The sequence below is a fragment of the Corvus cornix genome, chromosome 7 (genome assembly GCF_000738735.6).
Source record: "Corvus cornix cornix isolate S_Up_H32 chromosome 7, ASM73873v5, whole genome shotgun sequence".
Taxonomy (NCBI): Eukaryota; Metazoa; Chordata; class Aves; order Passeriformes; family Corvidae; genus Corvus; species Corvus cornix.
Window position 1 is genome coordinate 6,288,660 of NC_046337.1, and position 21,163 is coordinate 6,309,822.

At 40.9% G+C, this 21,163-nt stretch overlaps 1 protein-coding gene and 1 long non-coding RNA gene across 2 annotated transcripts; one reads left to right on the forward strand and one right to left on the reverse strand.

Annotated features, from left to right (window-relative positions):
• Window positions 1-237: 237 nt before the first annotated feature.
• UBXN4 (UBX domain protein 4) lies at window positions 238-14,922 on the reverse strand. Its single transcript, XM_039555320.1, has 13 exons — window positions 14,788-14,922; window positions 9,219-9,321; window positions 8,343-8,371; window positions 7,388-7,506; window positions 6,636-6,804; window positions 6,091-6,193; window positions 4,477-4,531; window positions 4,164-4,328; window positions 3,245-3,372; window positions 2,433-2,535; window positions 1,965-2,096; window positions 1,430-1,638; window positions 238-860 (listed from the first exon to the last, which is right to left on the reverse strand). Exons 1-13 carry the CDS (start codon window positions 14,864-14,866, stop codon window positions 722-724), a joined length of 1,533 nt encoding a protein of 510 aa, XP_039411254.1. The 5' UTR covers window positions 14,867-14,922; the 3' UTR covers window positions 238-721.
• Window positions 14,923-15,762: 840 nt separating this feature from the next.
• LOC109145666 lies at window positions 15,763-18,145 on the forward strand. The gene is made up of 2 exons (XR_002047222.3): window positions 15,763-17,025; window positions 17,928-18,145. It is a non-coding gene; the product is annotated as an uncharacterized LOC109145666 (long non-coding RNA).
• The last annotated feature ends 3,018 nt before the right edge of the window (window positions 18,146-21,163 follow it).

Consider the following 21,163-nt stretch of genomic DNA (forward strand, 5'->3'; position numbering starts at 1 on the left):
GCTGGCATCTGTCCTTGCTTCATCATCATCAATCAACAGTTCTGAAAGGAACCTGTGGAAGTTCTCTGCTTCTTAGACTTTACAGATTGGATTTTCACCCCTCTTTTCCTTTACTTCATGTACAACAAAGTCATTTTAACTGGAACAAAATGTTTGTCTGCTGTATTTTAAATTTCAGTGCATGGCCCTGCTTGCTTCCTTGTGACACCAGAACGTCAGAGGAACTTCACAAGACACTTATGTTTTCTGGAAAATAGTTTATTGAGTGCTTAGGGAATTAAAAACTACAAGGTTTTGCTTGCAGTTGCAGAAGCAAGAAGAAAGTTAAACATAAATTAGCTATCTGATTTGCTACTTATAGTGCTTCTGAAACCCTCATTTTAAACAGTCATTGTCTACCATGACCTTTATATTAATATATCTGGCCCTTAAATTCATATAGCAGAATATTTATAGATTAAAAAGTGCCTTTCTATGGCAGAGGGCAATATTTACGAAAGCTGATGGAGATTTTCAGTCTTTTTACTAGGTTTCACCTACACCCACTTGATTTTTCTGACATAGGTGACTTTATTCCATAATCCACCACAGGAATGAGAATTAAGTAATTCTGTCAGTGTAGAGTAAGCCCCACTTGTCCAGAAGCTTTAGTTGACTTAGATCAAATAAGAGAAGAAAAAAAAAAAAAAAGCAGCCAAATAGTAACTGCAGTTACCCAAAACTACATTTGTTGTGTAGAATTTCCATTCCAAGTATTGTTTTCATCTTCTCCATCATCTTGAGTCCTCAGTCTGTATATTTTGCCTTCTTTTTTGAAGTCTTCCCCCCGCTTTTCCACGACTCGTTTCCTCACTGCTTGCCTAGGGCACAAAGAACAGTGAGGTTTGACAGTTTCCTCAGTAATAATTACACAAGAGAAGCAGCAAATGCAATAAACACAAATCATGCATCCTTCCTTCTCTTATCCTCAATAATAGTTTTCTTCAGCCTTTTGTTTCCTTGGAAAGCAATACCCGGGTGAAAATTTGTCACTTAGAAGTCAGACAGAGTTGGCAGACTCTCATTTTCCCTGTCATTGAAGCAATATGTTGCTGCTTCACCAGAAACAGCTGAGCAGCTCTCCTGGTACATGGGAGATCTCATTCTTTAGGCAACACAAAACCTGTCAAAACCAGACTTCATCTGCTTGTGTTTCTTGTACAACCATACTGACACAGTTTGGTATCTCATTTCCAACATTTTTATCTTCCAAACAGGATCAGCTGAAGTGAAGCTCACCTTTGTAGTTACAGCTAAATTCCCTATTCATAAATGACTGCAAGACAATGCTTTCTCTACTGTGTAATTACAAGTTCAGTTCCCCACCACAAGATTAGAGCAATTGCAGCAAGTAGCTTGAGAAATAGCTGCATTAAACAGTTTGCCTTACCTGCTTTGCTCCACACTGCCTGACGTTGAGGGAGCTGAGTGGTCTTGCTGATGAGCTGATCTCCCAGAGGGCTGTGAGGGGGGTGGGCTCGTAAACAGAAAGTTGCTAATGAATCTCCAAACCGCTAAAAGGGGGTAAAGGATTGTGCCCAAGAACTTCCACAGATCACTGCCTGAAGCCTGAACGACAGAAGTAGCAGGTCTTCCTGCCTGTCATGAACACACAAAGCAAACTTGTTAGGCATTAAAGTTGTGCTCTTGTAGACAGAGTATTTCACACATAATTTTGAAGTAGCTCAGCAGACAAAAAAGAACAACTTTGGTTACACATTAGACAAGTATCACCATTTACCTACTTCAGAAAAACTTCTCCAAATCAGTCTTGACAAAAACTGAAGTAGTTTTGCCATCTGTTTAGACAAAATTCCCAAATTCAAACCAAATACTATAATGGCTGACTGACAGCAAATATCCAGCTACTGTACTGCTGTTTGCAAGACAAAGAAAAATCAAACAAACCAAAACCCAACACCTACCGGCAGCAATACTACTGAAGCACTGGGTGCTAACTCCAGTTCCAGTAACTTCTTTGCATAATCTTCTTTGGTAAACTCCCTCCTGGGAAACATTGTTGCCAGTGAAAAATTGCCATAAGTGTTACCAACCGTCTGTCAAACACATAAAGAAAACATTTTATTTATATTATAACTGTTCATTTTCAAACTACTGCAGATTTGCCAGCTGAATATACCTTAACAAGAGTTCTATATCAAACTATCAATCATCCTCAGAGTAGGATATGAAAAATCCCTCATTTCTCTCTATCTCTTACTAACGATACACTGCAGCAACACAAAGGCAGTTGGTGGCACTGGAGAAGGCTGCTACAAAATTCCCTTCAAACAACAAGGAAAGGAGTTGATGACAACTGCCACAATCAACAACTACTTGATGTTCACCAAGTCATAATCTGCACATAGCTGAGAAACAAAATGCCCATTTACCTGTGCAGCAAACTGCCTGGCTTCTTCTAGCCGTGCTTCAGATGGGAACTGGTTAGTGAAGGAAGATCCATCGGGGAGGCGGAACTGGATCCTGGCTATTGCACTGCAGGACAGGTACTGGGGTCAGTCAGGACATGAACACTTACAGACAAAGGCTCTGGGCCTTTAGCTTGGTCGTACTGAAATGTGGGAGAGAGAGACAGTCATCCTGCTCAGGGCAGTGCAGATGGGTTGTAAGATTGAATTCACAGTGGATAACCACCTGCTAGCTTCTCACAATGCATCTCTTCCATAACTCCATATAAGGACTCCATAGGTTTGGACAATTCTTGAACCAGCAGTGCTGGGCAAAGCAGGAGACAGCTCTGACATGGGCAGCTGATGGCCCCAGCCCAGCCTTGCTGAATCCAAGCCATCCACACGCACAGCCCTGCAGCTGCATCAGCACCGCTCCCCACTAGTGCTGACATTGTTCTGCCCAGGCATTATCTTTCACATTCTCACCTTATCTAGTCCCCCACCAAGCTCCATTATACTGGTATTTAAATCAAAGTTCAGACACAAAAAGCTCTTATCTAACTAAAATAACACAGGAGAAAAGGTGGTTAGTGTTTCATGATCAGGAATGTCAAAAGGATAAAAGCTATCAAAGAACACAGTGGTCATGTAAATAGCTACTTTTAATGTCACTATTTAAACAGCTCAACACAGCAACACGTTGTCAAGAGATTAGGAGATATATTAACTCTCTTTAAAAAGTTTCTTTACCTCTCTCCCCCAAAATACACACTTGTGTCTCTACTGCAACTCACCTTCTCTCCCTTTGAGCTGCCTCTTTTCTGGCCTCTATTTCAGCCTGTTTAGCCTGAAGAGCTGCAGCTTTTGCAGCTTCTGCTTCTTCCTTCGATTTTGCAAAGCGAGCTGCCCTCTCAGCACGATCCTGTGGAAGGATCAAAGGGAAACCTTAATTGTTAACATATCTTGTTGCTTAACAGTCATTAAAACAGACAGCTATGATCCATACTCATGAACCAACTGCACAGATACAAGCAGACCATATGGAGAAAAAGACAGTAGAACTGCAAAGAATTATTCACTGCCAAACTGCACAGTCTCGTGTCATTAGCCAAGATGGCTCTTCTCACTGAGTCACTTCCCACAACTAGTTGTTAATAGATGATCTTCCCATGCAAGCTTAACACTCCAGGGAAGATAAAGGCAAAAATCTTCTGACAAGTTACATGACTGCAATTCTAAGAGTTCTACACCAAAACTTAATAATGAGGAAGAATTTCACTTGTTATCAACCATTTACATCCATATACAGGGACACATATATACAAACTTAGAAAATAATCCTCCTCACCATTTTGAGAGCAGTCCTCTTGTGTACGTTCTACAATTAAATACTCCCTGTGCTTCTCCTTTAGTACCATGCCTAAATTGCAATTATTTTTATGTCTATATGATAATTCTCAACTAGGCTCAAGCAATATGACAGAAATGTTTGTTCAGATAGAAAAGAATTGTGAAAATGAAAGCAGAAGTTTCATCTTATACATAGAAAATGCTACATAAACCCCAAACTAAAATTGTTACTATACAAGGCCACAGGATTCCAAATGGAAAAGTGAACAATCTTCCAAAGCTTCGTCAAATGAGAAAATTTATCATTTTTGTACACTGTGTGAGAGAGAAGCAGCAAGCTCTCTTCCAAAGTGCAAAATTTACCATTGCAATCTGTTGCCTTATGCGCTCTCTAGCAGCCTTCTCTTCTGCTTTTTCTCTGTTCCTTTCCTCCAACATACGTTTGGTCAATTCTTCTTCCTGTCGCCTTTTGTACTCCAACATTTCTTTACCAGTTTTCCTTCTTTCAATTTCTTTCTTAATTTCTTTCTGAATAGAGAGAGATAAAAATTGGACCACAAAATTGTCTTCGGCAAGAGAGAAGACTGAAGTATATTTGTTTAAGAAGCAATTAAACATTTATTCAAATAAGGGCATAAAGAAAAAACCTGCAAGGGGTTTTACATTTTTGTGTTACCTGTTCTTCTTCTTTCCTTTTCTCTTCTCGTCTTTCTTCAAGCTTTTTTGTTAACCTAAATTTAAGAATGTAGTGAGAATTGTTATAATTGCAGTATTTTCAAATGTTAACGAAGCATTTGCAAACCCAGAAGAAGAGAACACATGAAAATGAGCTGTAGCACACTGCTAATACCTTGTGTACCAGCAGTGATTCATTCACATGTGGGTGCACCATCCATGCAAAGGGCAGTGGTGACTTCACCACCTCCTTTCCCATTCAATAGTTGTTCTAACGTGTTCCTTTTGTCCTTTTTCCACCCAGTAAATGAAGAATCCTACATATTCTTACTGTTGAACCAACTTATGAAGATATACAATAATGTATGATCTGTGGTAACAGAAACACTAAATCTCAATCTCTTAGCTATTTAAGCCATCTGGTTTCTTCTGCACATCACTTCCTAAAATGGAACACAAGTAATATATAGCCCTGACATAGATGCACATGCATCTGTTCCAACTATCTAGAAAAATGCCTCAGAATAAGGACTGACTTAAAAGAACAGAACTTAAATTTGTAAATACAGATTGACAATAAAAATCACAACATATTTGAAGTCTGGGGAAAGGGCAGGCATGACCCAACATGAAAAGTCAGATAATCAGAAAAATGTTTGTATGGCAGCTGTTTTCTTAAAAAGAAAGTGGTAATTACCACAGAGCTTGGTCTCTTTTTCCCCCTTGCAAAAAATGCTGCAGATAAATTATGCCATGTTTGTATGTAAGATGAATGCATTTTTAAAAAAGGAACAATGATAATTATATTAAAATATTGACTGTATTGTCTTATCAGTGATAAGTAAAAATTATCCCTCTTGTCCCATAACTTCAGAAGAAAACTGAAATAAAGCATGAAAAGGCTTTAAAATATATTTTAGCAGTATAAATATTCCTATTTGCTAAATATGTGTTACAGTTTAAGACAGGATATTTCAAATAGTATCAGTCTTACTAAAAACAAGTTTATAAACAATATCCTATATTTAAAGACAATGAATGAAAGGAATTAATCATGTTTTGAACCTGGTGTTTCTGATCATCATACTTCAAAAAACTAAACTCAACTCATTACTGTTCACAGATCAAAGCACGAGTCTCAGAATAGGATTCCTTTGACGTTTCCAATATCCCCAAACTACAGCCATCAAATCAATCAGAAGAAGAAATAAGATGATCTCTAGACAAAACCTAGGTTGGCATTTTATTACACCAATTTCCAGTGCTTTCCGTTCAATGTTTCAATTCATTCAAGAACTTGCAGCAAACATATAATCTCTAGTGAAGTTATATCAAAGGTGAACATATACAGTTTTCCAAATTACCTATTTCTTTCAAAGTACATGAAAAATGAGATTAATTAAAAACCTCATTTAGTATCAGCCCTAGAATTGTCACAGACATCTAATAAAAAATAAGACCACATAAATCTTTGCCAGATGACAACAGATTAAGCAACAAAATCCTGTAATTATACATGTTTCTTAAGAAAACTCAAAACCAACCCAAAACCCAACAAAACTGCCTCCTGAGAAACAAATACAACACATTAAGAAGTCTGCAAAACAAGACTTGCCTTTCTACTTTGAGTGTAAGATCATTCACAGGCTGAGCATCATTCACTTGCTCATCTGCAGAATTAGTTGCTTCCTGGCTTGCTTGACCTGAATTTGCTTCATCTTCAAGGGATTTACAAGAAAGCAATGCATAAGAAAAAAAGAAAAGGTGTATTTCTTGTCATAAGAATTATTAGGCTCATTGTTAGTCAAAATTTACAGCAACTGGGATATCTCAAGGAGATATGAGGTTCTGCTACTTAGATTCCCCCCTTCAACTATTTGGTTTCAGGTTACTAACCCAAAAGAACTTTTTAATTTAATCCTTTTTCAGGAAAGCATACACAATTTTTATTGAGTTATAAACCATAGATTCCTCACTTATGAAAACTAAGCAGAACGACAAGTTATCTTTCCCTCTAGACTTGAACAAAGCATTCTCGAATATCCAAGTTTTTCCTCAATGAGTCTGCTCAATATATTGCCTTTTATGTACCAGCATGTAACAACTTAAGAAAAACCATTTCCAAAGCAAATGAGGTGGCATTTGTGTCAAAACACTAACCATTACCAGCAGAAAATGTTATTGTCTCAGGCGTAACAGACTGAGGAGAGTCACAAACCCCTGCTGCTCTGGGTTCTGCACTTTCTGGAGCACCATCAGACTGAGGGGAGGGACAGGGAACAGATGACTGACTGCCGTTTTCCAAAGGCCGCCCTTTCCCTGTGTGCATCTAAGAAATTGGGAACAGAAACAATGGAGCCTATGAAAGTTCAAATTTTTTCCACAGGTTCAAATATCAAGACTGAATTATTATTGAGGAATCAGTCCTATTGAAAACATAAAACTAGAATTACCACATGTTGTTGAGTACGGTGCAGTCATGCATTTCATTTTTCTAATTTTAGTCTTCCACTTGAAATCAAAGTGATAAAGCTATCTACACTTATTTTATATTCTATAGCATAATTTTATAAATCTACATTACAGAACAATATTCCAAAACCACATACGGGCTGAAGAGTAAACTCCTTAAAAGTGAGTTGTCACATTTCGTCATTTCAGTTTAGAATTCTTGACACATTTCTTCAATGCTGTGGGTTTACACAGACAACCTAAACCAAACAAAAATGAATGCAGCACTTGTGCACAGTGCTTCCAACCTGTGTACCGAATTCAAGGTAGCAGATTTTATTGTTGGAAGGACAGAACCCGTAACTCACACTTCCCAAAGGCACAAGCTAAGGGCCAGGGCCATCACTGTCCTGAGCACACCCAAGTCCATCTGGAAGATCCAGTGTGTCAGCAAGCATTACCTGTTTGACTTTATGGATTCTGGTAACCAGCTCTTCCACAGAAACGCTGCCAGCAATAACTTCCAAAGGGATTCCATTGTCTCCTATAAAAAAACTGGATGGGACGCACACTACGGGATCTGCACAGCGACAGTTAAGGGCAATGAATGACAGAGGTTGACAGAGTAACTGTACAGGCCAAAGCAGACATGCTTCCTACAGGAGCTTCTAGCCCAATACTCTTATCTCCAACTGGTCACCAGTAGTCAGGGCCAAGAGAGGAAGGAAAAAAAAAAAAGATGCTGGCAAATCTTACATGCAACTGGATAGTATTTCTTCTTTTCTCTGTACTGATTTCAGTCAAAATATTTTTCCTCAACTCTTCTGGCAACTGATTATGCTTTGATTTGAGAATGATTTTGTTTTAGTGTCAGACATCTTAAATAGACAGTAATGAAATCTCCACAGCATGATGGAAATCCAAGTTAAGATACAGAATTCCCAGCATCACACAGAATTAATGACCTGTAAGCAGTGACCTACTTAAGGAAGGCAGGGGTTTGCCTGACTTCACACCTGTGTATGTGACAGAACCCAGGCCACTGCTTGTTCCTCCTCCTCTGCACCTGTGAGCCCCAGCTCATAATTGAAAGCATTTTTTGTTTGTTTTCTAATGCTGATTAGTAGGACCAACAGGTTATTTTGATTACATAAAGATTGAGATAATTTTCTATTTAGAGAATTACATAGGATTAACATAAAAAAAACCTAGTTTGTTCACTTTCTCTAATAACTGAAAGCAAGTTGAATACACAGATGGTATCTATTAACTACACAGTTCATTGCATGGTTTTGTGCCAAAATAAGTATTTTCAGTAACATTGCTTGTAAGTATTTGTCTTAAGAACGGTATTAACTTGTAAAGAGCAATTATCTGTAATCATAATGTAGCATGTAAACGGATCTCAAAGGATACAAATTTGAGAAAACTGCAGGCATGCTTCACTGTTTAAAAGAAAAGATTCATTTAGGAGGAGCAATCATTTTGCAACAACTTCAGATTAAGTCTTTCATCATAAAAATAACTGTCCTACAAAACTATTTAAATACTTGAGAGAACACTAAAAGCAAATTTGCATTGCATCTTATCATTAACATTCTGCAAAAGTGTTGACATGGTGACAATCCTTGGTTATCACAGTTGACTACATAAGAATTAGGAAAGCAGTGCTAAGAGGCAATTCAGGAAAAAGAAATCTAGTCTATTGAGCACAAATAATGTAGTAAAACTAATAAAAAGTCTATAGAGCATTTCAAAATAATACCATTTGGGGAAATGTCAATGCACTCTGTGCACACGGACTAGAACACAAACATAACAAAAATAGCTGAGTAATTTACCCAGGAACTTAAATGCTTCTCCATTCTATGTGTTACAATGGAGGCAAACACAATTTCTCTGGGGCTTTACAGATTTTTATCTTTCTAAATTCATGAAAGGTTTAAAATTCATTATGTAACTTGGCAAATCAAGAACTGCCTCTAGCAGTTGCATTTTTATTCCAGCATTTTTAATAGCATTTTTGTGTCTCTTCCTGTTGAGAAAGGGCAACTTCAAGGATTCTATTAGTAGTACTGGAATACAGTCTGAAATACACAGTGAGTAGGTGCAGAACACAACAATAATTTTTGACATTTTCTCAGGCTCTGGTGACTTCAGGACTACTGAATTCACTTCTATTCTGGAACCCTGTGTTTAGACTATCTCCTAATCAGGGTGAGGACTTCAAAAGCCTCTTACTCTCATTATCATCAATGAAAGATTGTATAAGGGATAGAATTAGAATCAAACCTTTTGGTGTCGATTTTAATAGCAACAAAACCATCTGATGCAGCTTCAGTCACCTTCTCATCTTCCCACCTTGCAGCCATCTCAGTAGATTGTTCATCTTCTCCTGCAAGACACAGCACACATGAGTTAAACCCACCATGAATTGCTGTTTCTGTCCTGAAACTGATTGCTTCAATCACTTGGAATCACTTTTGTAAGACACTCTGGGGATTATTTTCAAGTCAATTTATAATGGGCTTTTTTTGTCATCTGGAGACAATTCACTCCAGCTTGTTCACCTCGATAACATGTCAAAACTATCCTCTGTTTGCCCCTCGTTATAAATTTAATTACGTATTAGTACATCAGCTGCTAGTAGGTAAAACTATGTTCTCCACTTCCTGTAACACATAATTCGGCAGGTAAGGTTTCACAGTTTGACAGTGTTAAAAAGATGCCCAAACCAAGAGACATTTATTTGCAGATTATTTGTAACTTAGTTTTGTATGCCAGTTCCTGACATGAACAGTAACAGGAGGGGAGGAAAAAGAGTGAGGAGCACAGAGGAACAAGAATAACAAGACCAGAGGAACTACTTGGGTAAGAGAAGCTGAGAAGGTGTTCAGGGGCCACAGATTCAGAGGTGTTATTTTAATCAGATGAAACATATCAATCATACATTTATCTTCCAAAGCACCAGTTTAGTGAGCGTCTGGGTTAATAAATAGATTCTGATGAGTATTAACCATCTTTCAACAAGTACACTGGCCTGCAACCATTTCTTTATCTTCAATCTGTATTACTTCCTAGCAGCTTGGAATGGACTGCAGTCTTGATGAAGAATCTGAGTCACAAGTATAGAAGTATAGTAGTCCATTATTCAGTGACAACAACAAACCACTTGTTTGTTTCATCCCAGTTGCCATTCCATGCAATATTTTTGACTTGTTAAAGATCAGGAATTATATGTGGAATCTCCCAGTGAAGTGCTACTGTCTGGTCACAAGGCCCCTCACAGGGGCGTGTATCAAAAATACAATTTTGAAAAAGTGTTTTTCAACCGTATGTCTCAATTTTTCCCTGGAATTACTGGAGCAAGTAAGAAAGTACCTACCTCTATTATTATTATTCTGCGTAAGCAAGCAAATATTTATGCTATTTTATGTGGGAACCTTTCCTCTTGCTTTAAGTGCAGTGCTTCCAAGTGTGGTCAATGGATGCAGCTGTTGTGCCCAGAGCAGCTCGGCCTCCTCTCCTGTTTCCAAACACTCATAGGCAGACAGCTGCTTCACCACACACTTTTTCAAAAGGACATGTGCTCATCTGATTAGGCTACTAAAAATATCTAAATTATTGCCTAACACTAACTTTTCCACACAAACAACTGCTGGAGAAAAAAGAATGCTGAAAGACACAAACAGGTCAGAGACTGCTCACAGTACACTCTGAGAGATGACTGAATGAAAATGCTGACAGCTCACATTTTATAAAGCTCTGTGCCATGATGCACTGATTAATATTGTGACTACCCACTGAACAGTTGCTTATTCTCATACATTTTTTGTTTTGATAACCCTTTCTCATTTAGAGGCTACGGTTCATTTATTACAGTTTTGTAGTAGTAATTATATCCTGAAATCAAAACTGCCTGGTCACAAGAAAAACATCAGAAAAGTCAAGAGGTCAAGCACAGCAGAACTTGACATAATTCATAATTCTGCTAAACACTGAGCCAGCACAACAGCCTCAAAATTCTAGTTCCCAAAACTCTCGGATTTCTTGTTTCCCAAACAAAAATATCACTTTATTTCACTTAGTGGAATGATCTATAAACAATTCACAGTCACACTTCCTCATCTCTTAAAGCTGATCAGGTAAATTTATATAGGGAAAATATCAATAATTTCTCAAGTGATTCATACACTGGACAAGACTCTTTTTCTGCAATAATTTCTTTCCTGTACAAGGAACTTACTCAAAACCATCATAAGTTGTCAGAAGACTTTAATTCCCTTATTCCTCAGCACGCAGTCATCAGGGAAGTGTTTTCCTTTCAGAAGGAGACAGATAAGACCAACTGACTTTTCCATGTCCAACATTTCATAACTACTCAGTAAGAATAGGACTGCCATTATGGAAATGCCAGGAAGCCAGGACATTAAACCGTTCGCCTCCTCCTCCTCCTTTGCGTCATTTCCCTTATTTAACTTGAAAAGTGCCTTGATACATCTTGGCTACAAATAACTAACAAACAGCTTATGAGTGCAAATCACCATTTTGTAAAAAAATTATTAAGTTAATAAAGTCATGAACAAAGGGAGGAGGATTGCTACAAACGTTATTAAAAAGAAACAAATATTTTTGCTTAAAGCTTTTTATTGTCACACATACACCCCTTCATTTTTTCACTCTGCAAAGCACTTTTTATGAGTGGCCTGGTATTTTCATGATCAGAACATGTCTAACTTTCTTATAGAACTCAGTCAGAATAGAGGAGGTTTCGTATCAAATGAACTATTAACTTTAGTTTAGTGCCTCAAAAACAAAAGGCTTTTTTTAACTCTGTAGGCTACAAAATCATCTAGAGAACAGCTACCAACAAGATACCAGAGAATCATAACATATGCTGGGTTGGAAGGGACCCACCAGGATCATCAAGTCCAACTCCTGGCCTTGCACATGACACCCCAAAAATCCCACCCTGTGCTGAGAGTGTTTTCCAAATTCTCCCTAAACTCCTCCCTGAGGAGCCTGTTCCATTGCCCAACACGCTCTGGGGAAAGAACCTTTTCCTGATATCCAGCCTACACCTCCCCTGACACAACTTCACACCGCTCCCTGGGGCACCTGCATTGCCAGTCCTGTTTCACTATCAGGAATGGTCTCCCTGTGCAGCAACACAGGGAAATTGCTGCTGGCAATTAATTGATGCCACAAAGTAACTTGTCTGTTCCCTAAACACAGCTCCTGCTCCTGGTGCACTCAGAGGCCTCTAACATCTCACCTTAATACTTCAAACCAGTTTCCTAAGGCAGACACGCTTCGCCTCATGCTCTCTGAAGAGAATGGAGCAATCCCTTTTATTGTAACTTCCCATGAGTTCAAGGGGATCTTTGATACACTTACACCATCCCATCACCAGAATGTGCCATGAAGGTTTTAAACACTAAGCTCAAAAATGCTGGGATTATACCTGCAAGCAAAAACGCTTAAGGAGAAACCTGCTTGAACAATGTGCACTTACAGTCACAAACGCCACCTCATTTTTAAGATAAATAACCACATTATTCCTTGCTTGACTAGAAAATATTTCTGGAAGCAGAAAGAATGATCCACTTCTTCATCTTCTAGTGAAAATGTCAGTGAAGTGCAGAGGAGAGGGAAAGAAGGACAGGCAGATGGTGGCAGAAACCAAACACAGATGGACATATCAGAACTTCCTAATTTTTGTCAACTGTACCTAATAGCTATCCTCCACAATGGCCACCCCAAAATGATAGTTAACTTATATTTTCAATTTCTCTCACTAATTTTTTTTCCTTTAGTCATTTTTTGTCCCCTAGATGTTATTAGATGGAGTGTACAGAACCAAACACTGCAGAAAGCCTGTTCTCCAGCTGCTTTCAAATGCCTGTCTCCAATGGGAACTGTGGAGTGTAAAGGCTCAAAGTTACCATCATGGTGCAGTTTGAAACATATTTCTGCCCAAACAACAAACCCAGTCTCTGCTAACACAAAACCAGACTATTCTTTCAGCACTCCACATCCTTCAAACATGGCTGCTTCCACACACAGCAAGAAAGTTCTTGGGCTTCCCAACTCCCTTTCCCAGCACATGTAATAGAACTGTTTCATGATCAGCTCTGCCACAGGTCAGCTGCCCTGATCCCACGGTGCCCACGGTGGACCAGATGTTGGCAGAACTCTCCAACTCTTCCACTTCAGAGATGTGGCTGGCTAAAGTCACACTCTCCCTTTTCCAGGACTTGTAAGAACAAACAAAACAAATCCTCACAGCACACCACAATGACAAAACTAGGTTACATCCCTGCAACCATAAATATACCTCCCCTGTATATCTACATATTCCAATATCCACAAGGTCAACATCAGCATCTAACAGGCCCCATTTTGTGCACAATTTTTGTTTCATAAAAAATACTGGACATGAGTTACAACATGCATTTCTCAGCCCCTGATATATGTATCAAGTTGAAACTACGCAGAGGCCCACCAAAGTCCCTCTGTCACTGCCCTCCTCAGCTGGGCAGGGGAGAGTATGTAATGGAAGGCTCATAGGAAGAGATAAGGGCAAGGAGAGATCACTCACCTGCTACCATCGCAGGCAAAACAGATCTGACTTGGGGAAAAATTTATTTAACTTATTACTAATCAAAAGTCAGAGCAGGATCATGAGAAATAAAAAAAAAAAAATCTTCTCCCCACCCTTCCTACAATCAGTTCCTCACACCTTGTCTCTGTTGCTCCTTCCTCCTAAGGGGTTGAACTCCTCACACTCCTCCAGCGTGGGGTCCCTCCCAAATTCTGCAACGTGACTCTTTCCCACGGGCTGTGGTTCTTCATGAACTGCTCCACCCCATCCCTTACTCCAACACCAACACAGCTCAGTCTGTGGTCTGACAAGACCTTGATTTCTGTCAGTATGTTTACTATCCAGCAGAAAATGCTGTTCTCCAAGTACATAGAGAGTTGTGTCAGCAAAGGAATTTAACTGCACTTTTCTGTTTATATCCCCTTTGGGAGTGAACTTCTTGAAGCCACGCAAGTCCCACAGTTCAACAGTTCTTAAGAGAACAACACTAAGCCACACGTTTAACATTGCTGTTGCTTCATGAGACATCCGAAAAACTTCAAGCCACGAGAACTTGAAACAGTAAAAGCTTAAGAAACAACACACACTGAGATACACAAAACCCCAAAAATAAGTTAAAGAGCCTGTCTAATCACAGATTATCACAGTTTCAGTCATGTTGGAAAAGACTCGATGTGAGACCATCGAGTCCAACCTATGACCAAACACCACCGTGTCAACCAGACCATGGCACAGAGTGCCACGTCCAGGCTTTCCTGGAACACCCCCAGGAACCTCACCGCCTCCCTGGGCAGCCCGTCCCAATGTCTAATCACCCGTTCTGGGAAGAAATTCCTCCCAGCGTCCAACCTAAGCCTCCTCTGGCGCAGTTTAACACTATGTCCTCCTTCCCATCTCTTTTTCAGACAGAAAGGCAGTGTACATGAAACGATGTGAATTCCTACAGGTTCCAACTACACTGTTATGAAACACGCACTGTCGGTACGAGGAAAGGAAACAAAACACACCAAACAGCCCCGAGAGCTGCACCGGCGACAACCCAGTACAGAAGGGCAGAACGAAGGGGAAAGCGACACATCGGACGGGCGATTCCGCTCCACTACACGGGCGGGCGGGGGCCGGACACCGATACCGCGGGCTGGGGCTGACACAGCACAAATCCCGCTCGGCGGGAGGGGCAGCGGGCGGGACACAGTTGGGAAGGCGCTGCTGGGGCCTGCCCGCGGGAGCAGCGGGCGGCGCCGGGACGTACCGTACCTGCCACGAACACGACGAAGACGGAGCTTCGCTCCTTGGCGGCGGCGATGGCGGCGGGGACGGAGCCGCCGAACCACATCGTGGGACCGCCGGCACCCGCCGCCCTCAGCGACAGCGGCACTGCGCCTGCGCCGCCGCCGCGCCAACCGCCCCCCGCGCGCCTGCGCGCGCCGCCCGGCGCCACCCCCCTGATTGGCGGCCGCCCGCGGCACGCGCCCCTCCTGCCCCCCCTCCCCGATCGTGCGCGGGGGGTGGTGGCGGGTCCCGCCCCCCCTCAGCCCGGCGCCATCTTGGTGCCTCAGCGAATGCTCCGCGTCCTTCCACAGCTGGGCAGCGTCCCCTGAGCTGTCCCGCTGGGAAACGGGCTCGGGGCGTCAGGAGAGGCGGTGGGAGCTGCGACTGCTTAGCCTAGAGAAGAGAGGGCTGAGAGGGGATCTCGTTAATACAAGTCCTGCGAGGAGCGGCTGAGGGGGCGGCTCAGCCTGGAGAAAAGCAGGCTCGGGGAACCTTATTGCTCTCTACAACACCCTGGCAGGAAGGTGTAGCCAGGTGTGCGTCGGGCTCTTCTCCCACGGAATCAGCGACAGAACGATAGGACACAGTCTCAAGCTGTGTCAGGGCAGCTTCAGGTTGAACATCAGGAAGAGTCTCTTCACAGAAGGGATGGCTGGACATTGGAACAGCCTGCCCAGGGAGGTGGTGGAGTCACCGTCCCTTGAGGTGTTTAAGGAAAGACTGGAGGTGGCACCCAGTGCCATGGTCTGGTTGACAAGTTTGACTCGATGATCTCGGAGGTCTTTTCTAACCCAGTTGACTCTGTGATTCCGTATTGCAGAACAAATACCTCATATAGAATATAAGTATCTCATAGGCAGGTGCCAAGAGGATGGTGCCAGACTCTTTTCAGGGGTGCCCAGCAACAGGATGAGAAGCAATGGCCATAAACTAAGGCACGAGGAGTTTCACCTCAACATGAGGAAGAACTTCTTTGCATCGAGGGTGCCGGAAACACTGGAACAGGCTGCCCAGGGAGGGTGTGGAGTCACCCTCTTTGGAGATTAAATTCCAAATCCACCTGGACATGTTCCTGTATCACTTGCTCCAGGTGACCATGCCTTGGCAGGGGGCTTGTACTGGGTGATCTCCACAGATCCCTTCCAACCCAAAAGATTCCATGATTCTGTGAGGCAGCTGCCAGAGAAAGGGGCACCTCCTGCACCCGGGGCTGTGGGGACAGATGGCCACAGCCACCCCTGCCCCAGCGCCCACCCTGGGGGAGGCAAGGGTGTGACTGGGGGAAAAGTGATGGAGGAAGTGACAGAAATCCATGTTAAATAGGACAAAACTAGAGTGTGGTGTGCAGAGATCCTTAATGAGAGGCAGGAGGTGAAGCCAGGACATCCTCTGTGCTCGCAGGCTTTGTCAGGGACTGGCACAGCACAGCCAGCAAGGCAGAAGGACTCTTTGACAGACATTTCACAGCAAGGAGGACAGGACAGTTTATGTCAAGTGCTCTGATGATAACATTTTGGACAGAGCACTGCACTTGAGCTTTTTTAAAACACCATTAGGACTGTGACTGTGTGTCCTGGGTAACTTGCTGAGGCAGGTACCCAAACACTGAAAGGCTGAAAACCACACGGTCTCTCAGTCTGGAAAGCTTTCACTGTTGAACCTTGTATAATAACAACTAAAAGACCCTACAAACTTACAATGAAAAGGAAGCAAATCAGTGTTGACAACAGTATACAAAATCTGTATATATAAAATATATATATTTATATATATATAAAATAAAATACCTCTCCCAAGATGCAGCATGTGGAAATCGTGCCGCAGTAATGCTCACTGGGTAAGCTTTGCATGTGTGTTGTGCCTCTGCAAGTTTCTTAAAGAAATACCATCACAACATGATTCTGAGATGTTGGGGTTTTGTGTTTTGTTTTGGTTTTTTTTGTATATTTTTGTATTTTGTTCCTTCATGATACAAAACAGATTTAAGGGCAATGCCAAAGGTTGGATAGTATCAAACTATGAATTTGTTTTTGGAGATGAACAGACATCTCTGTTACATGAGTGCATGTGTAGAGGAGGAGGTTAGGTTTTAAGGTGTATCGTAAACTCCCTGATAAATTTGAATGTGCTGCACTAATTCTCTTGGTATTTCCAGCAACTGTAGTTTGCATTTATTGCATTGGATTTGGAATCCTAAGTTGGAAGCTGAGCTTCATGAGAAGGGTGAGTGAAATGTTGAACACTGTATGTTTTGAAAATTGTTTTGCAAATACAATTTTCAAACTCTCTGACACCACTTGAAGCAAGGAAGAAAAAGGGCCTACTATTGACTGGATATGTAATTTTTGTGAAGGTGTATAATCCTTTACATCCTCAGGAACTATTTATATTACATTCTCAAATGTGGAATTATCCCGCTGTAGGGTCACTGAGTTGCTGCTTTTGGATGTGCCTTTGCTGTTAATACGAGAGCCTTTAGCACAGGTGTGTCTGGAGACAGCAAAGGTCTGCAGTTTGTGGGCCTAGGAAAAAGGAGGGTGACTAGTAAGTTTAAAGTTTTATTGAGAAATAAGAAAAAATAATTTGACAGCTGGAGCACCACCTGGGATTCCGTTCTTTGAAGGGGGTTGTCTTGTGTGTTTTCAGTTGTTGGCATGGGAAACAAAGTAATTCACATTCTAAGAGAATAATTTTTTATCCCCAAAACCAGGACACATCCATCTGGATTAAAATGGAAAGTGTCTTTATTAGGGAATTCCTATTTTAAATTGCACTGTTGCTTCACCCTAAATCAGTGGTTCATTAACAAATCAAAGTTAACAATTTAAGCCAAGTAAAAAGTCAAAAAATCTGAGCAATTGTGGAATCAAAGTCTGGTGTATTTCCCAGTTGTATAAATCAGTGTGATAGACTATCAGAGCACACTTAGTAATGGTGTTTCTTAGAGTAACTACTTTGGAAAACCAAAGAAGGGCAAAGCTAATTAACCCTACAACTAGGGCAAAAGTTAGGATATTAGAAAAAAGCAGAATGCCTGTTGTCTCCCTCTCAAGTTCAAACTGAGGCCTCTGTAATTCAAGTATGATGTACAATATTGCTTGTAAATATTCTTTTTCAACTGTCAGGTAATTTTGGAAGATCAAATGTAACAGATCCCTTGGTGTTGAAGTCAGTCCATACCCCAGCCAGTGCTGAGCGTGCATTCCACCTCTGCTCAGCTGCGTCTGAAACATTGCACTGCTGTCAGCACCGTGGAGCGTCATCAATCCCCAGGCTAATTCAGATTCCCAGTTAACTGGGGCACAGGAACTGAATTAAGAATAAACCTCGCTGTTAAGCATTATTCACAGCAACACAGTTTATTTTTATAACTTATTCCAGTTTTAAAAGCCAGCAACGCACAGGTTGTCCTCTACAGCTCTTTGGTTTACAGCACCAGGGTTATCTGACATTCAGGTTTCTCTTCCCAAGTGCAGGCACAGTCCATTACAGTTGCATGCATCCCATATAGCAACTCAGCTCATGAGCTTTACCAGTGAGACTGGAAAATGGAAAAATAGCAGCAAACACTTAAGTGTTTTGTCCTGGACCAAATTTTAATGCTTAATCATCTCTTCAGCAAGATCCACTTTCAACCCAACAAATTTTGACAAACATCGCAAAACGTCAAGTAGTTGCAAGCAGGATAAGAAATCTTGCAGTGAGGGGCTGCTGAACTGAGTCAGAGCCAAACTCCAGCCCTGCAAGTCTGAGGACACAAGGCAGACGCTGAAGTAAGAGGAGGCTCATACACGTGGTAAGAACTTAATTGCACACATTTTTAAGTAATCAAGTAATTTACACTGAAGGTTTCAGATGTGAATGGTGTTAGGTTCCAGAATAAGATAACTTACAGGGACTTAATTTTCAGAATGTTCTGGAAATCAGGCCCTTTTAAGGGTTCTGGTCTACACCCAAGAGAGGAAGCTTCCAAAATGAAGTCACAATAACATTGTGCACTTTTAAGTTTATACTTACTGACATCAATAGCCAAAACTACCCAAAACATTTTAACTGTGAATAGGGGTAGGACATTGAGAAGAGGCAGTGCATCAAGCTTCATGAAAACCAAGCTGTAGAAACATTGACGGGATTGAAATAATTCCTTTCATAGTTAGAAATATATAAAAATTCCAGCTACAATAATTTTTCATGACCAATAATTTAAAAGTGTTTTGGTCAGTTTTCTCCAAATCTTCATCTAAACATTCTTTGCTTCAGGGCTAAATACAGGAACTTAAAGCCTGCACCAGTTTTCTGTGGAAAAAATATATTACAGAGCTAAAAAGTATTTATAGAAGTCAGTTGTAATTTTGACTCCCTTTCAAGCATCCAAACAAGTTAGTACAAGGCTAACCCAAAACAACAAACAAGTCAACTGTGACATTTTAAGGCACAAATGAGTGTCATAGGATGAGAATATAACTATTCATTCCACTTTGAGAGGGAACTGGATTGCAGTAAGATAGGAAATGGATATAGAGCTGTCAAATAATGCAAAGAAGAAAGTTCTTCCTGTGAAAGGTGTGTCGTGTACCCAAGTACTTTATTGGATTCACTGAGCTACACAGTTCTTCTGGTGCTTTGATAAAACCCCATCTGCAAACAGCTGCCCTGTACCACCCACATCTTGAAACGTCATTTAGGGGTCGTTGCAGGTGGAGACACACAAGCACTACAGTTTCTGTACACCACAGCACAGGGTTTCTTTCTTCACAGAGGCTCTGCTCCTTTTCATGTCATTTTTGTAAGCGTATATGTGTGAGTGAAAGAAAAATATTTCATATTAGAACAGGTCACATTTGCTCAGGGAAGAATCTCAGGGAAGATGCAAGGTGCTTGTTCCCAACCAGTCCTGCCTTAGCAAAACACTCCAGGCATGTGTGGGCTGCAAGGACGTTCTAGGGTGTGCTGGAATGATCCACCCAGTTCCAGCATCAGACCCATGTGGTTTGGGGAGTCCTCAAAGTATGGGGCTTAAATTTGTTTTCTTAAGTTTTAATTATCTTTTTGACTGTGATATCACAAATGATACTAAATGTTCACTGTTCAGGGAGGAGTTTTACAATATAAGTGTGTTAATTAAAAATTAAAATAGTAGCTTTTGGTGGAGTAGGTAATGGCTGCATTTGTTCAGCTTTTCTGCTTATTTGTCCAGTGCTTTTCCGTAGTTCTAAAAGTTAAGATATTGTCAGTAAAACAAAAAAACATATATTGCTGCAATGTAAGTCCCTACTTAATTCATTTTGCCACTATTTGCTTTAAAAATGGCTTTAATGATAAATGAGAGGAAGCTCAAATACACTGGAGTGCTAGAAGATTTGTTGAGAACATGAGAATGTATTTTACATACATCTGTTTCGTGCATAAAGTGCTTATTTGCTTTCTAGACTATGATCCAAATCCATGGAACAAATGCAGTTCCAGGAGTTTTACACAGTCCCTGGGCTTGTGTGGTTTAAGAAACCAAAAGGGACAGAAGGGCGAAGGCCAGGAAGGTATAAACTGTCTCAGTTAGATGAGTTTGTATTCTGTTTGCTTACTAGAGAAAGTATGAAATAGCACAAATCCAGGAATAAACATGACTGTGAAGTGGAAATATTTTAATACTTTGCCCACTGTAGACAGCAGAAGCCTCTGACAGTGCCAAAGTCCTGTTAATTGTATCTGTGTGGCTCATATCGGCACATCCAGATAAAAAAATGAATGCAACTGTCCCTGTTTAACACAGAATAAAACAGAAAGGATGGCCGGCCTGGAAATAATCAGATTCTGAATTAGAATACAACTGGCTTACTCTATGTTTTAATTTTTTCTTCTAGGGAAATTTGCATTCACGTTTACAACTTACTTGATAAAAATCAGATATTTTCTGGGCCTTGTTCCTAATCCCTGTCTCCCTCCCTTCTCATTGTTTGGGCTGCATTCTCCATGCTTACCTCACATTACCTTTCCTTCTCTGTTTATTATGAGGAAAGTTTATGAAATGCAGCAAGGCATGCAACAGCCTTGGAAAGGGTTCAACTTGATGGAAGATTTAGTGCTTGGGTCACCTGGAACAGATGGAAGCTCTCAGCTACTGACTACCCTTCTACATCTGGGAAAAATCTTGTTATGGAATGAGTTAACTACTGGAGGCAGCTGCTTTGCTGGGCTGAGATACCTGTCCCTACAGCCTTTTAATCTCTTAGCTACTTTACCAGGATTAAACCATAATCTTCAACTAGCATGGAAATCAGCAAGAGGCAGTGACAGAATGCAGGCAGTAGTCCCATTACCTCTGTGCTGTTCAGAGGAGGAGGGGGAATTGATAAACTGGGGC

Excerpts from the sequence above, each read along its gene's own strand:
- UBXN4 (XM_039555320.1), bottom strand. The coding sequence starts at position 14,866 with ATGTGGTTCGGCGGCTCCGTCCCCGCCGCCATCGCCGCCGCCAAGGAG. Across the intron at positions 4,329-4,476 it reads AAAGGAAAGAAGAAGAACAG|AAAGAAATTAAGAAAGAAAT; the intron begins GTAACACAAAAA and ends CTCTCTATTCAG. Across the intron at positions 2,536-3,244 it reads GCAGCTCAAAGGGAGAGAAG|TGCAATAGCCAGGATCCAGT; the intron begins GTGAGTTGCAGT and ends CCTGTCCTGCAG.